General features: G+C 44.2%; 1 protein-coding gene across 2 annotated transcripts in view; it reads right to left on the bottom strand.

Moving 5' to 3' along the window:
- Positions 1-16,705, bottom strand: part of LOC148152008 (DNA polymerase nu-like) — a 336,065-nt gene that overhangs the window by 18,069 nt on the left and 301,291 nt on the right. The window contains exons 6-7 of one of the 2 annotated variants that reach the window (XM_087993713.1): positions 6,655-6,786; positions 391-501 (exon numbers count right to left, since the gene is read on the bottom strand). In XM_087993713.1, coding sequence (XP_087849839.1) covers positions 391-501; positions 6,655-6,786 — 243 coding nt within the window. The remainder of the gene's footprint in view (positions 1-390; positions 502-6,654; positions 6,787-16,705) is intronic. The other variant, XM_087993719.1, reaches the window with a different exon arrangement.

The following is a 16,705-nucleotide window of genomic DNA, read 5'->3' as shown; positions in this document are numbered from 1 at the left end:
AACAGAGCTGAATTCCAGAGGGGAGGAGAGAGTGACAGCCATTGACATCATGGCTGCATCTGACGGAGTGTGGCATCTAGGAACCCTAGCAAAACTGGAGATAATGAGAATCAGGTGGAAAACTGTCCGCTGGCTGGAGTCACACCTGACACATGGGAAGGTGGTTGTGTTTATTGGAAGGAAATCTGCCGTCTTTATCTGGCCTGACCTGTATGTGGCTCCAGACCCACAACAATGTGGTTGGCTGTTAAATGTCCCCTGGATAATAAATGCTGGCCGAGCCAGTACCAATATGCAAACAAATGAGTCACTATAGAAATCCTGGAGGTTGAGTACATCTGTAAATCAGAACCAGAGCTCCTAGAACTCTGCTGAATTTCCTGTTCTTACCTTGTACCACAAAGTTGACGGCCTGTCTTTCTGCCTGATTTCGAGAGGTGTAATCATACGAGTTGATGTGAGGCAATGGTCTCTTGCGTCCCATTAATGAAACAGAATAGCCTATTGGAATAAGATGACAAGAGAAGGGTGAACACTGTCGACCTGCAGCCAACAGTATGGCACTAAGGTCAATCATTCATTCACCAAATGAATGGATGATGCCAGACCCGCAGCAAAGTGCTTAGCTCTTCACTCTTCTTGGAAATGGCCAAGCGACGACCAGTCACACCAAACCATATAGACAAAGCATTGTGGGTATATCTATTCCCATGGGCTGCCGTGGTTCAAGAGGGCAGCTTACCATCACCTTCCCACGTGTCACTTACAACCCGAGAACAAGTCAATATTAAAACATAATTACTGTTGATAGTACAAGCTGATGGCTGAGGGGTATATACTGGTCAGGACATTAGGAAAACTCCTCTGCTTTCCTTTGGGTAGAGTCTAGGAGAAAGTGAGGACTGCAGATGTTGGAGATCAGAGCTGAGAGTGTGGTGCTTGGAAAAGCACAACAGGTCAGGCAGCATCCGAGGAGCAAGCCCGAAATGTCGATTCTCCTGCTCCTCAGATGCTGCCTGAGTTGCTGTGCTTTTCCAGCACTACACTCTTGACATTGTATAGAGTCTGTCCACCTCAACCTGAGGGATAAGATGGTAGCATTACTGTAATGTCGCTGGAGTATAATCAGGAGACCTACGTTAATGCTGTTTGGACAAGGATTCAAATGTTACCACAGCAGCTGCTGGCATTCAAATTCAATTCATCATGATATTCTAAACTAATCCCTCTGCCTGCACACAGTCCTGTTCTCTGACTGTTCACACACATTCTCCTTTAAACCCTCCCCCTCTCAACTTAAACCTATGCCCCTAGTATTTGATGTTTTCACCCTTGACTAAAGGCTATCACCATCCACTCTATCCATGCCTCTCATAATTTTATATACTTCTATCAGGTCGATGTTCTAGTGAAAACAATCCAAGTTTATCCGACCTCTCCTTATAGCTAATATGCTCCAATCCAGGCAACACCCTGATAAATCTCTTTTGCATCCTCTCCAAAGTCTCCACATCCTTCCTGTAGCGTGCTGACCAGAACTGCACACGCTACTCCAAATATGGAGTATGTTTGCATATGAAATGAAAATTGATGGAATTATGGTAGTGAGGATTTTATACAGCTTCAACATGACTTACCAACTTTTATACTCAATATCCTGACCAACGAAAGTAAACATGCCAAACACTTTACTACCTTACTCACTTGTGTTGCCACTTTCAGGGTGCAATAGACTTCCCCCCCCTCCCAAGATCCCTCTGTAGATTAATGCTGCTCAGGGTCCTGCCATTTACTGTAGACTTTCATCTTGAATTTGACTTCCCAAAATGCATCATCTTACACTTGTCAGATTAAACTCCATCTTCCATTTCTTCACCCAGCTTTCCAACTGATCGACATCCTGCTGTATTCTCTGATGACCTTCCTCAATACCCACAATTCTATCAATTTGCATTTCATCTACAAACATACTCCACCTCTATTTTCTCCAACTTATTTATACATAACACAGACATCAGAGGTCCCAGAACTGATCCTTCTAGAACACCACTGGTCATAGACCTCCAGTCAGAAAAACACGCTTCCACAATGACTCTCTGTCTTCCATGACCAAGACAATTTTGCATACATCTTACCAGCTCACCATGGATCCCATGTGACTTAATCTTCTGGACCAGCCCACCACGAGAGATCATGTCAAATGCTTTAGTAAAGTCCATGTAGACAATATCTACTGCCCTACCCTCATCAATCATCTTTGTCACTTCCTCAAAAGAACTTGTCAGACAGGACCTCCCTCCAACGCCATGTGGATTAGGCCTAAGTCCACTCTTCTCCAAATGTGTGTAATTCCTGTCCCTAAAACTCTTCTCCAGTAATTGTGGAAGGCTGACCTTAGCCAACAATGCCCTCATCCCATGAAGGAATAAAGGTATACAAATTAGATTGGATAGCTCTTTCTGAGCTGGGACAGAAATGATGGACTGAATAGCCTCACTTGTGCTGTAAGTCTATGGAATTAATGGTGAGTCTATGAAATTCATTGCCACTGAAGGAGGTGGAGGTCAGGTCATTGAGTATATTTAAAATGGAGATAGATAGGTTCTTGATTTTCAGGGGGATCAAGTGTTATGAGGAGAAAGCAGGAGAATGGGGTTGAGAAACTTATCAACCATGATTGAATAGTGGGGCAGACTTGATGGGCTGAATGGCCTAATTTCTGCTGCTATGTCTTATTGTCTACAATATAATGTGCCTATGTTAGTATAGGAACTGTGTCCGCTGCTGGAGTTGGAGTGAGCAGGATTGGAAGCTGTCACTCTGCACCTTGTTGTTTTTAATCTAGACGGGTGGTGGTTGACTTTAACATTGGACACTTGACGTGTGAAAACATTTGATTACCCAAGGTTTAGCAAACACCAGAAGGCAGCTACGTTTCTTCTAACTGTTCAGGGGGCAGCCAATTGGTTGGATTTCCAGCTGAAATCTTTTGTTTCAGAAAAGCAGTGAGCTTTTGTGCACATGGCTTTGGGCAGGAGACAAGTGTTCTTGAAAGTTAAGCCTTTTGAGTCCTATGTGAATGAGGTGACCTGGTTATATCATGTATAGCTTCTCGAGACGGGGCTCAGAATCAGACAAAAGCCTTTTCAGCTACATCAGAGAGAAGCACTCACAATCAGATCTCAAGTTACAGAGCTCCTGAGCACCAGCCACTGGCCTTTACCTCATGATCCACAATGTTCCCTTCAGTGTGACAGTTCATATTACTTCTTTCTCATACACGCTGAGAGTCTGAGGATCTCCAGTCTCTGGGAAGCAGCTTAATTTGTCCTTTCATTTGAAAGTGTTTTGAATGCCGATGCTCCTGAAACACAGTGGTGATTGTCCAGGCTTCCAGCTAAGGATGGTGCTCTTCTTGCCAGAGTAACCTTGTTGCCAACTTCACAAATTCATTGTGTATTACCCGATGGTAAGGCTGGCACTGAGACATCAGTCGAAGGAGAACATCAGCCTCCTGCTCAATGGAAACACCTCTCTATCAGCTCCTGCTGAGCTCTCTCAAGGTTACAGGGACCCCACGGCCAAGGGGAAGGCTGCTAGCAAGAGGGGATCGTCTCGCCCCATGCGGAACGTGATGCAGAAGAGGGACAATGGCCTAGTGGTGACTGTCTAGTGGGATTATCGCTGGACTGCTAATCCAGAGATCCATGTAATGTTCTGGGGACAGGTGTTCAAATCCTGCTATGGCAGATGGTGAAATTAGAACTCAATAAAAAAAATCTGGAATTAAGAGTCTAATGATGAGCATGAAATCATCACTGAAAAAGCCCATCTGGTTCATTCATGTCCTTCAGGGAAGGAAACTGCCATCCTTACCTGGTCTGGATGACATGTGACTCCAGATCCATAGCAACGTGGGTTAATTAGAGATGTGCAATAATTAGGATATGTGCACCCATATCCCATGGATAAAAAAACCAGGAAAATAATTAATTGGTTATCTGTATAACTGAGTGAAAATGGTTTCTTTTGCCTAGTAGATTTGAACTCAAAGAAAGAATGATCAGACAGAATGGAAAAGGAGGCAGAGAAAAGATGGTAAGGAAAAGAAGAAGAGGAATACAGAAAAAAACAATGTAGAGGAAAATCAAAAGAGTGACGGGAAGGAGTTTGGGAATGGGAAAGGTGAAAATCTGATTTGGGACCATAAAGATTGGAGCAGCCATAAAGACAGCAGATTGGAGCTGGGGTGAATTTAACGTGCCCCACCCACACGCCACAGCCACAGTGTGGGAGGAGCAGGGTTAAAAATCCAGAGTGTGGTTTTGATGAATAAGTTCGGATTGAAAGGGTGAGTGTTTGGGTTAGATTGAGAATGACAGCCACCTCTTCATGATTGACTGTAGTCTCTCTCTCTCTCTCTCTCCCACGGGTCATGAAACAATATGACAATAGACCCGCTAGCTGTTTGACATGATGACTGCCAAGTGCTATACCTCAGAGAAGCAGAGAGAAAACCAGACATTTAACTCATCCATGCCGACCAGATATTCTAAACTGACCTAGTCCCATTCTCCAGCATTTGCCCCATATTCTCTTAAACCCTTCCTATTCATAAACCCATCCAGATGCCTTTTGAATGTCTCTGACTTCCCTCTCCTCATTCAGGCCCTCAATCTTGCCACCACATTCCACACTTCTCATCCCTGACATTCCCCGTTAAACCTCCAGTCCCATCTTTCTCTGGCAGCTCATTCCATACACGCAGTACCCTCTGTGTGAAAAAGCTACCCTCAGGTTCTTTATAAATCTTTCCTCTCTCACCTTAAACCTATACTGTCCAGATCCCCCTCGGAAAAGACCTTGTCCATTCACCCTATCCATGTCCCTCCTGATTTTATAAACCTCTATAAGGTCACCCCTCAGTCTCCAACGTTCCAGGGAAAACAGCCCTAGCCTATTCAACCTCTCCCTATAGCTCAAACCTTTCAGTCCCAGCAACATCTTTGTAAATCTTTTCTGCATCCTGTCAAGTTTAACAATGTCCTTCCTATTGAAAGGTGACCAGAATTGTGTGTAATATTCTAAAAGTAGCCTTACAAATGCTCTGCACAGCTGCAACACGATGTCCCAACTTCTAAACTCAATGTTCTCACCAAAGAAGGCAGGAGAGCCAAACACTTCCTTCACCCGCAATTCCATTTTCAAGGAACTATGTACCTGCACCCCTAGATCACTTTGTTCGACACTCCCTAGGGTTTTGGTCTCCCTTTCTGAGGAAGGATGTTCTTGCTATGGAAAGGGTACAATGACGGTTTACCAGGCTGATTCTTGGGATGGCAGGACAGACATAGGAAGAGAGACTGGAGCAATTAGGAGCATATTGACTGGAGATTAGAAGAAGAGGGCGGATCTCATAGAATCCTATTAAATTCCAAGAGGATTAGGCAGGCTAAATGCAGGAAGGCTGTTCCAGATGACCAGGGAGTCCAGAACTAGGGGTCACAGTTCAAGGATATGGGATAGGCCATTTGGGACTGAGGTGCAGAGAAATGTCTTCACCCAGAGAGTGGTGAGCCTTTGGAAGTCACTACCACAGAAAGTGGCTGAATCCGAAATATTTAAAGAAGGAGTTAAATCTAATTCTTTGGGCTAAAAGAGTCGAAGTATGTGGGGAGTCTGAGTTGAGATAACCAGCCATGATCATAGTGAATGGGGAAACAGGCTCGAAGGGCCGAATGGCTTACTCCTGCTCCTATTTTCTACATTTCTACGTTTTTATTTATTGTTGGGACTTGCTGTTCAGCAATTGAGCGTGACATGAGGAAAAGGAGACGGTTTTGGAAACAGATAATGTTCTACTGCAGTATTTCCCAAACTCATTTTCCCACCGTGACACAATTGTGAGTTGATGCAAGCCTTCAGTGTGGCCTTTGGCCAGGACAGTTTCCGTACTGTTACAATGCTGTGATGGGACTGGAGGTTTAATGGGGAATGTCAAGAATGAGGAGTGTGGAATGTGGTGTCAAGATTGAGGGACTGAACGAGGAGAGGGAAGTCAGAGACAGAGCAATGAGTCAGCAGCGTGGCTCAGTCAAACCTGAAGTTTTGGAGACAAGGGTTTTCAACAGCAGGCCAATAGCATCTAGTGAAAGAAAGCCATTGATAATTATCAGCCACCCTGGGGCCAGGAAGGAGAGATGGCTGGAAGGAGTTGACTGGTAATGGAATTGTGGGAGTGAAAGATGAATTGAAATGGATAAGGTCACTTCAGAAGGAAGGGCAGGAAGGTGCCACAGGATGGATAATTTGAGTGACAGTGAGTGGGGTCTGCATCAGCTCAAGCAAGAATTAGCAGAAGCAGCACCGAATGATGCTCAAGATTATAACTCCCAGTCGGATGACAAGCCTAAGTCTTGCAGTTGTAAGCTCCGTAGCAATGATTGCCGTGGGGATTTGACCAAATGCTGAAAGCTGCATTGCCTCTTTCAATCATCAGAATTATTATTCAAGCAGGCAGGGCCGAACTGAATGAAGCCCAAGGCCTGTACGCTAGATGGAAAATCCCTGTGGAGATGTAGGCACTGATAATAACTCAAACACCCAGCAAATGTAGCAGCCACACCAGCTCGCCCTGTACCTATGAAAGTCTACCTTGCTGGTGACATTGTTGTATGGTTCTCTGAGTGAAAGTGCGGACTTCCTTGTACTTCTGTTGGAAGCTTTCAATGAATTGACTGGCTTGGCCTGCAGAGATTCCCAGGCATTCAGATAAACGTTCACGACCTATGAGCACAAACAGAATATAATTAACAAATAGAAGTGACTTGTTTGATGTTAAGATGACTTCTTTTTGATCTCCTCACAGACCATTGATTACGATCAAAGTCTGTTTCCTCTCATATTGACTAATCCTTAACATAACAGCCTGGGGATTATCTGTTTATAATGTCACTGACACTGTGCCTTTAATGCAAAATTGCACCATTGATTTTGTTTAATGGATGATGCAAGTGAGTCCTGGAACTCCCTCCCTAGTGGCACTGAGGGGTATTCAGCACCACATGGACTACAGCGGTTCAGGAAAGCAGCTCATTACTACCTCCTTCAGGACAGTTAGAATGAGCAATAAAAGCTGGCTCAGCTAGTGACACCCACATGCTGTAAATTAATTTTAAGAGACATGTTTGCATGACTGACTGTTGAATGTGCTAGAATTTTCCAATGCACACTTTTTTAAGAAGTTAATTTCAGGATGAGTTTGCACAGAATCACTCTCTGCAGCATGGTATTAAGTTTTGGTTTTCTATTATTGTCAGTATTGACCTTTTTGCGGGATGTTACTCATGCACATTAACAGCACAGAGGTGGAACGAGTGGAGAGTGTTAAGCTCCTGGGAGTGGTCAGCCACAACAAGCTTTCTTGGACTCTTCATGTGGACACACTGGTTGCAAAGGCCCAACAATGTCTCCTCTTCCTCAGGCAGCTGAGGAAATTTGGCATGACGGCGAATACCCTTGCCAGCTTTTATAGGTGCGCCATCGAGAGCATTCTGTCTGGATGTGTCACTACCTGGTATGGCAACTGTACCATTCATGATCGGAGACAGTTACAGGGAGCGGTGAACCCGGCCCGGACAATCACAAAAGCCAACCTCCCATCTACTGAATCCATCTACCAGGCCGGCTGTCAAGGAAAGGCCGACAGCATTCTCAACAATCCATCCCACCCTGGCAATGTTTTTCTACAACCTCGACCATCAGGGAGAAGGTACAGACGCCTGAACACATGCACCAGCTGGTTTTGAAACAACAGTTTCTACCCTAATGTTGTTAGAATACTGAATGGACTCACAAACTCTGAACATTCGCCTATACCTGTGTTTTTGTTTTTGCTGCTATTTACCTATTATTTACTTAGCTATGCTACTTAACTCTGTGATCTGCCTGTATTGCTCGCAAGACAAAGCTTTTCACTGTGCCTCGGTACACGTGAGAATAAATTCAATTCAATACCTCAGGAAGGATCCATTTGTTTCAGATAAAGCAGAATGATTGGCTGATGTAAAGGGGTTTTGCCTATGAGGAGTGCCTGAGTACACGAGGTCTATTCCCTTCATAGAATCCTTACAGTGCAGAAGGAGGCCACCCAGCTTCACACCGACCCCTCAGGAAAGCATCCCACCCAGACCCACTCCCCTACCCTATAAACCCACATTTCCCATGGCTAACCCACCTCGCTTGCACTAAGCTAGACACTATGGGCAATTCATCATGGTCAATCCACCTAACCTGCACACCTTTGGACGGTGGGAGGAAATCGGAGCACCCAGAGGAAACCCATGCAGACACAGGGAGAATATGCAAGCTTCACAATAGACAGTTGCCTGAGCACAGAATTGAACCCGGCTCCCTGGCACTATGAGGCAGCAGTAATAACTACCCTTCCAGAAGAAAAATCAGTAAAACTGGTGAGTGAGACTAGTCCAACCATCTTGTATATACTTCAAAATAGGTTGTGTACCTAAATTTCTAACTAACACTGTTTATTGTTCTTACATTTTTCTTCCCTCTGAGTTGGAGTTGTGAAAAATGAGGGCTGAACTTGTTCTTCAGAGGTTTGTCATGATGTTGTTTCACCTGGGACCTGGAGAGTCAAGAGCAAGGGATTGCAGTCTCAGGAATGAGGACCTGCTTATTTCGGACTGAGCTGAGGAGAGGTTACTTGACTCAAAGGGTTGTGCATTTTTCACCCAGAGGATTGCGAATACTGTTGAGTTGGAACAAGGAAAGACAGTTCAGGTGAGAAACAATGTGTGCCTGATCAGAGAATGGCCTTTTGGCTAATTATTATGATTAGGTTAGCAAGGGAGATGACAAGGTCAGGAGCTGGCAGTGAATATGGGTCAGGGAGAAATTTAGGGAGGATAAGAAGTTTGGTGAACTCAACCAGAAAGATAACTTGATGAGCTGCAATGGAGGTTGAAATCACTTAAAGATAAGAACGATACCCACGTTCATTTTCCAGTAGATTTTTCATTCCAATGAATATGATACCTTCCAGCATTCTGAGGACATGTCGGGACAATCATGGATGCAAAGGTCATGAATGAGGTCATATTATGTGATGACAGAAATATTATTTTTGAAAATTGGATTTTAAAATGGAGGTAGTTGGTTGCTGGTTACTTCGAGTCATCCAGCATGGAAACAGGCCCTTCGGTCCAACCAGTCCATGCTGAACATGATCCTAAACTAAACTAGTCCCACCTGCCTGCTCCTGGCCCATATCCCTCCAAACCTTTCCTCTTCATGTACTTATTCAAACATCTTATAAATGCTGTAACTGTACCCACATCCACCACTTCCTCAGGAAGGTCATTCCACATGCGAACCACCCACTGTGTAAAATAACTGCCCCACATCTCATTTTTAAATCTTTCTCCTCTCAGAGAGTCCTCCTGACTAAGTCCAGCATTTTGTCAGAAACCAGATCCCTGTGTTAATGGAAGCATGTTCATACTGTTGAGTTTTGACAGGTAGGCTAAGCCATTATCTTTGGTTTCAGTTGCTACAACACTGAGGGCAACAGTGCAGTGGAAATAAAGTCCGAGAATTGATCACAAATGTGAAATATGACCAACGTAATTATTCAGGTGGTTATTGCCTGAGTGTTACCAATATCTAAGAAAAACGAAAATCACACCAGGTTTCAGCTACGAAGAAGAAAACTAATCTTATTTATCATAACAATTATATCCTTCAACATGTGGCAAAATGGATTATTAATTCCTAATATGCGGACTTAACTACACATGCTTTAAAGTGAAACATACAAACAGGAATTCACAAACAGACTGAATAGATGTGAGACAGTTTTTGCGGAATATCATGGGCGGAATATACAGGCAAAAACAAAGTCGATGGATCAAGAGTTCAAACTGTGAGGGAGAATTGTTCTTGACTACAGAGATCCTCAATATGGTAACCTTTCAGCTGGACTTAGGTCCTGGCTTGAGTAAGATTTTTTCTCCTTTCAAGGATTCAGAGTGTCATTTCTTTTTCACTCATAGAGGAAAGAGAGAGAGAGCACAATCTCACTTGCTTGGAGGTTTTAGCAGGTCTCAGTCTAACTGCTCTTTCTCTCCTTTTCTTTGCTGTGACAAAATAGCACTTACAATTAATCCAAAGAGAGAGATTCCATTAAAAAAAAAATCAACTATAATCTCCCCTGGGGTTGTGTCTCAGATAGAATAAGTTGTAAAAAGGCCGTTCAGGGCAAAAGACATCTTTGCATACAACCTTTCCTGGAATGTAAATGGGGAATAAAAATCCAACTATAGCTCCCACTGAGTGTTTGCTAGCGTTGGTATACTGGTTTGGGACTGATTTCTATTGTGCTAAAGTGTGCAAAGGAGGGACATAGCTCAGAACATCCACTGATCAACCCCATGACTACAGGTAAAGAGAAATAAAGTCTCTCTCTCTCACTCTCCAATTGATCAAAACAAAGCTGCTGGAGAAAGAAACTGCAAAACCAGAAACAATTACTCAACTGTCAAAGTAAGAGCTACTGGAATCCCCACTTAAACAGCCTCAGAATATTTACAGTCAAGCCAAAGACTGATTCATATACACTTAACCTTCGTTTTACTTTTTGGACTTAGCTATCATCGCTAATTTATATATTTGCACGTCTCATTAACTTCTCTCAAATCTTAATAGCTAATAAACAGACATTTTATTTTAGTCAAGAAAGCTTATTTAAATTGGCTTACTTTAGAACATGAGGTTCGACGTTTCGGGCATAAGCCCTTCTTCAGGAATGAGGAAAGTGTGCCAAGCAGGCTAAGATAAAGGGTAGGGAGGACGGACTTGGGGGAGGGGCGTTGGAAATGCGATAGGTGGAAGGAGGTTAAGGTGAGGGTGATAGGCCGGAGTGGGGGTGGGGGCGGAGAGGTCAGGAAGAAGATTGCAGGTTAGGAAGGTGGTGCTGAGTTCGAGGGTTGGGACTGAGACAAGGTGGGGGGAGGGGAAATGAGGAAACTGGAGAAATCTGAGTTCATCCCTTGTGGGAGTGGGAGGGGGAGTTAAAGTGTTGAGCCACGGGGTGGTTGGGTTGGTTGGTCTGGGTGTCCCAGAGGTGTTCTCTGAAACGTTCCACAAGTAGGTGGCCTGTCTACCCAATATAGAGGAGGCCACATTGGGTGCAGCGGATGCAGTAAATGATGTGTGTGGAGGTGCAGGTGAATTTGTGGCGGATATGGAAGGATCCCTTGGGGCCTTGGAGGGAAGTAAGGGGGAAGGTGCCGTGAGTGGAGGTTGGGTTGGTGGGGGGGTGTGGACCTGACGAGGGAGTCACGGAGGGAGTGGTCTTTTCGGAACGCTGATAGGGGAGGGGAGGGAAATATATACTTGGTAGTGGGGTCAGTTTGGAGGTGGCGGAAATGACGAAGGACAATATGATGTATCTGGAGGTTAGTGGGGTGGTAGGTGAGGACCAGTGCGGTTCTGTCCTGGTGGCGATTGGAGGGGCGGGGTTCAAGGGCGGAGGAGCGGGAAGTGGAGGAGATGCGGTAGAGAGGGGAAATTGCGGTCTTTGAAGAAGGAGGCCCAAAGGGATCCTTCCATATCCGCCACAAATTCACCTGCAACTCCACACACATCATTTACTGCATCCGCTGCACCCGATGTGGCCTGCTCTACATTGGGGAGACAGGCCGCCTACTGCGGAACATTTCAGAGAACACCTCTGGGACACCCAGACCAACCAACCCAACCACCCTGTGGCTCAACACTTCAACTCCCCCTCCCGCTCCACCAAGGACATGCAGGTCCTTGGACTCGTCCATTGCCAGACCATAGCAACACGATGGCTGGAGGAAGAGCGCCTCATCTTCCGCCTAGGAACCCTCCAACCACAAGGGATGAACTCAGATTTCTCCAGTTTCCTCATTACCCCTCCCCCAACCTTGTCTCAGTACCAACCCTTGAACTCAGCACCACCTTCCTAACCTGCAATCTTCTTCCTGATCTCTCCACTCCCACCCCCACTCCGGCCTATCACCCTCACCTTATCATCCTCTCTTTAACCTCCTTCCACCTATTGCATTTCCAACGCCCCTCCCCCAAGTCCCTCCTCCCTACCTTTTATCTTAGCCTGCTTGGCACACTTTCCTCATTCCTGAAGAAGGGCTCATGCCCGAAACGTCGATTCTCCTGTGCCTTGGATGCTGCCTGACCTGCTGTGCTCTTCCAGCAACACATTTTCAGCTCTGATCTCCAGCATCTGCGGTCCTCACTTTCTCCTAGATCATTTTAGAACATAAATATATTTGGTTTGGAAAACATATCCACAAGCTAAAGGGTCATTTGTAAATTAACCAGTCAACGAGGGAGAGATTGAGTGAAGGAGAGTCAGTATGTTCCTTGTCAACCCCAGGAACAGGACCGCTGTGGGAGGATCACCCAAAATCATCCTGAATTCGGGCCCCTCATTTGGGAACAGTCACAATATTATCAAATTGCTTCCATAGACAAAGAAACTGTAAGGAATGACTACAGTAAAAAGTGAAAAGGTTGAGATAGGTGTCTAGTTTCTCTGGAATTGAGTCTTTAAAGAGTAGTGTTGGAAATGGTTGAGACACTGATCCCATGAATTTTAAAATCATTATAAATGTCCTCTAAATATAAAAATTAATTTAATTTTTTTGTGTAATAAACTTCTGCTCTGTGGTTAAAAGCCCTACAGCCTCATATGTCTCTGTGGCTGAGCACCACAGTAACTAACCAAAATAAAGGGGCTATCTAGCCAAGTCTCATTCCAGTATCTAATTCGTCCAGTGGTATCATCAGCTATACCAATAACACACTTTAACTATGGGTGTCAAATATGAAGGGTTCATTATTACAGGGAGGATGAAATTAACTGAAGTGCTCATTCAGAGAGCCAGTGCAGATATGATGGGCTGAATGGCCTCATTCTTAGAATTAAGAAATCTGTGATTGTCAATTAATGAAGCCTGGATTTATTGAAATCCAGGAACCAAAGTAATAGTGATTTTAAATAAGTGACACTAATATAAAGCAATCAGAAGAATCAATACTTCATTCAGCTGTGGTTGGTTGGAGCTGGGGCTTCAAAATAATAACAATAACACCAGCACCAGGCTGTCTGATTCTGGACAGAAATCTGGGAAAAATGCACTCTCAAAACATGTCTTCAAGCTGTGTGCACTTCTGGTCACCACTCGAAAGGAGGGATGTGATTTCATTAGAGAGGATACGGAGGAGATTCACCAGGATGTTGTCCAGGCTGGAGAGAGCCAGTTATGAAGACTGACTAGCGAGGGTCTGCTTGTTTTCCACAGAGCACAGAAAACTGAAAGGCGGGGGGGAGGTGCACTAGATTTTTTAAAAAAAGCTAATTCACAGGGTATGGCATTGATGGCTGGGCCAGAGTTTATTGCCCATCCCAAGTTGCCCTTCAGAAAGTGATGATGAGCTGGTGGCAATTGAGATTTACAAAATTGTGATTGTAGATAGGGTCAATAAGAATACACTTTTCCCCTTAGTAGAAGGGTTAATTACTAGGAGACATCGATTTAAGGCAGGGGGTTTAGAAGGAATTGAAGATTTTTTCACTCAGAGGATGTTGGGCATTAGGAACGATTACAACATATGCAAGAAGTATCTGTATCATCAGTTAACGTGCCCAAGCATACAGAGATATGGACCAACATACTGAATAACAGGGTTACAGTGGGTTTATTAACCCATGCAGACTTGATGGACCAACTGAATGAATGGCTTGTTTCTGTGCTGTTAAACTCTATGACTTCATTCTATAGGCTTGTGTAATTTTATGATCAATTAATAAGAGAAAATATGTACAGGTAAACTAATTTTTCAGGAAATCTATCAAACTGCAGTGGTTGAAGACAGAAGAGCACAAAAGTTTCCTTTGTCTCTTCTAAGTGACTGTGGGACATTCAGTGTATCACTTTCACTAAGCAGTGTTCAGGCTGAGTAGGTACATGGGGTCCAAATGGCTTCTGGCAATTCCGTGCTCAACCACTTCAGGTATTGTTTTCCGAACGCAGAAACCCCACTCTCGTATTGGATTAGAAAGTAAAGTAGGTTCAGTTTATTTGGAAATCTCAAACAGTTTCACTTCACAAAGTGTATCTCACAGCCACTGAGCAACATGTATATGCTTCTTTCCTTACCAAGCAGGAATTAATAGTCTAATGGTGACTGTGAAACCGGTTGTCAGGAAAAGCCCATCTGGTTCACTAATGTCCTTCAGGAAAGGAAACTGCCATCCTTACCTGGTCTGGCTACATGTCACTCCAGTCCCTAGAGCAATATAGTTGACTCTTAATTGCCCTCTGGGCATTTAGAGATGGCTAATATTGCTGGCCTAGCAAGTAATGCCCACTGAATGAACGAAAAAAAATGCTTGAACTTCAGGAAGGCATGTTACGTCTGTCACTTGGGAAGCAGACCACTGTTAATGAACGAATTGTTTGCACTGTTATGTTTATGACAGTCAGAGTAAACAGATCAGGGCATTAGTTTTATTTTGACTTCAGAGCATAAGCATCAAGCCAGCTCAGGGGAACCAGTCACATCAGCAGAACTAGTTTCAAGTCTGTGAAAGAGCTGAGAAAACTTGGGCCTTCGGGAATTGTGGAACGTTCAGGCCAACAGCTTCTGAAAGGAATCGGGACACAAACAACTCTTTCAGCAGCCCAAAGGCAAAAAACTGGGAAGCATCAGCTCGGGAAAGCTTTAGAAAGCTGAGATTGGAGTGAGATTTCTCTGGGATTGATAGCGTTGGGAAACAGGTTGGAACTTTACTTTGATGTTTATGTCAAGATGTTTCTATCTTCTTGTAATAACCTCAACATAGCCCATGGTGAATCACTAATTAATCTCCTTGTGGAGATTGTTCAGTGTCAAAATCTTTTGATGAACTGATACATATGGTAGGGGACCACTACAACCCCAAACTATCTGTGAAATTACAGCGTAACAGGTTTAACACAGCAAATAGACTTCCTGGAGAACTAGTTATTGATTTCTTGAGGAGAGTGAGGAAATTCGTGAAACACTGCGAGCATGGGTCAGACTTTGGGAAATGTTAAGGGATCATTTAGTTTGTGGAATTAATAATATTGTGACACAAAGGAAGCTACTGACTCAACCAGATCTGGACCTCAGGAAAATCATAGAACTGGCCCCTTCCCATGAAACCCAGGAGATTCAGGGTCTATAGGGCTTTATTGGGATCACGGTAACCATAGTTACACATGGGCAACAGTCATTCCGACTCCCCTTATCAGTGGGTCAAGGGCCAGGACCCAACCTTTGGGAAGGGCCAGGCTGTAGAAAGTCCATTTGGATTGGAGACAGATCTTTAAAATGGGCACTGGTGATCTATATGAAGTCATTGGGAAGTATCCCAAAGTGTTCCAAGAGGGCCTTGGGAAGCTAGAGGGTGCCACGGCCAAGATCTATGTCAATCCAGTGGCCCAACCTAAATACTTCAAGGCACAACAGTCCCCTGTGCCCTATGTGCCAAAGTAGGGGCTGAATTGGAATGTCCAGAGGAACTTGGAATCATACATCCAGTAAAACTTGCTAAATGGACTGTACAAGTAGTACCAGTTGTGAAACCTGACACCTCAGTCTGTCTCTGTTGAGATTCTGAATTGACAGTCAATAGAGTTTCCCACTTGGACAGATACCCAGTGCCACACATAGAAGACTTGTATGAAAAGCTACCAGTACCTGCCAAGTAAAAATCTAGGCTTGGATCCAAAAGGAACCCATATTTATGAAGCTATGTCATATCATTCCTAAATGATGGATCACAAGGGTTGTCTGTGAGTTCTTTGGAACATCCTGAGAGGTGCTATATAAATTAACACTCATTCATTACCTTCTCCAGAAAACCCCTGGCCAGCCTCAGGCATGATAATGTTGTGTGCCAGGAGGAGGAGAGGGGAGCAGAAGTAATGTGAGTCTGACTATCCATTTCCATTTCTAATTCACCCATCCCAAACATTTTATTTTTTTTACTCATTCATAGGATGTGGGCGTCACTGGCTAGTTCCGCATTTATTGCCCATCCCTAATTACCCAGAGGGCAGTTAAATGTCAACCACATTGCTGTGGGTCTGTTAATTACATGTAGACCAGAACGGGGTAAGGACAGCAGTTTCCTTTCCTACAGGACATTAGTGAACCAGATTTTTTTTTCCAATTGATAATAATTTCATGGTCATCATTACACTCTTAATTCCAGATTTTTGTTGAATTCAAATTTTACAACTTGCTGTGCCAGGATTGGAACCTGGGTCCCCAATGTACTGATTGTAACAAGGTCAGCTGGCTGGAGCTCATAGAATATGAGTTCCCTGATTCGGGCTGTTAATCTGGCCCAATCAGGGAGTCCTGGCTGACATAAAAAGGGGGGGGGGGGTGTCAGAGATCCTGCCACTTCAGAGTAAGGAATGTGGATGCACTGAGCTGCCTCCCATTAGCAGATGCACTACCAATGATACTCCCAATGGAAGAGTCTGTCATGATGTTACATTTTCTGGGAACACTTCCAGTCACAGATGACAATATCAGAGTTTGCAAAAAGGTCGAGTCCTAGCGAAACTGGAACAGCTGGTGGTGCTGGGGAAACCCAAAG

The sequence above is a fragment of the Chiloscyllium plagiosum genome, unplaced genomic scaffold (assembly GCF_037043375.1).
Source record: "Chiloscyllium plagiosum isolate Xiang-an unplaced genomic scaffold, Cpla_swu_hap1 HiC_scaffold_2, whole genome shotgun sequence".
Classification (NCBI taxonomy): domain Eukaryota; kingdom Metazoa; phylum Chordata; class Chondrichthyes; order Orectolobiformes; family Hemiscylliidae; genus Chiloscyllium; species Chiloscyllium plagiosum.
Note: the sequence above shows the minus strand (reverse complement) of the source record. Positions and strands in the feature narration are given on the sequence as shown.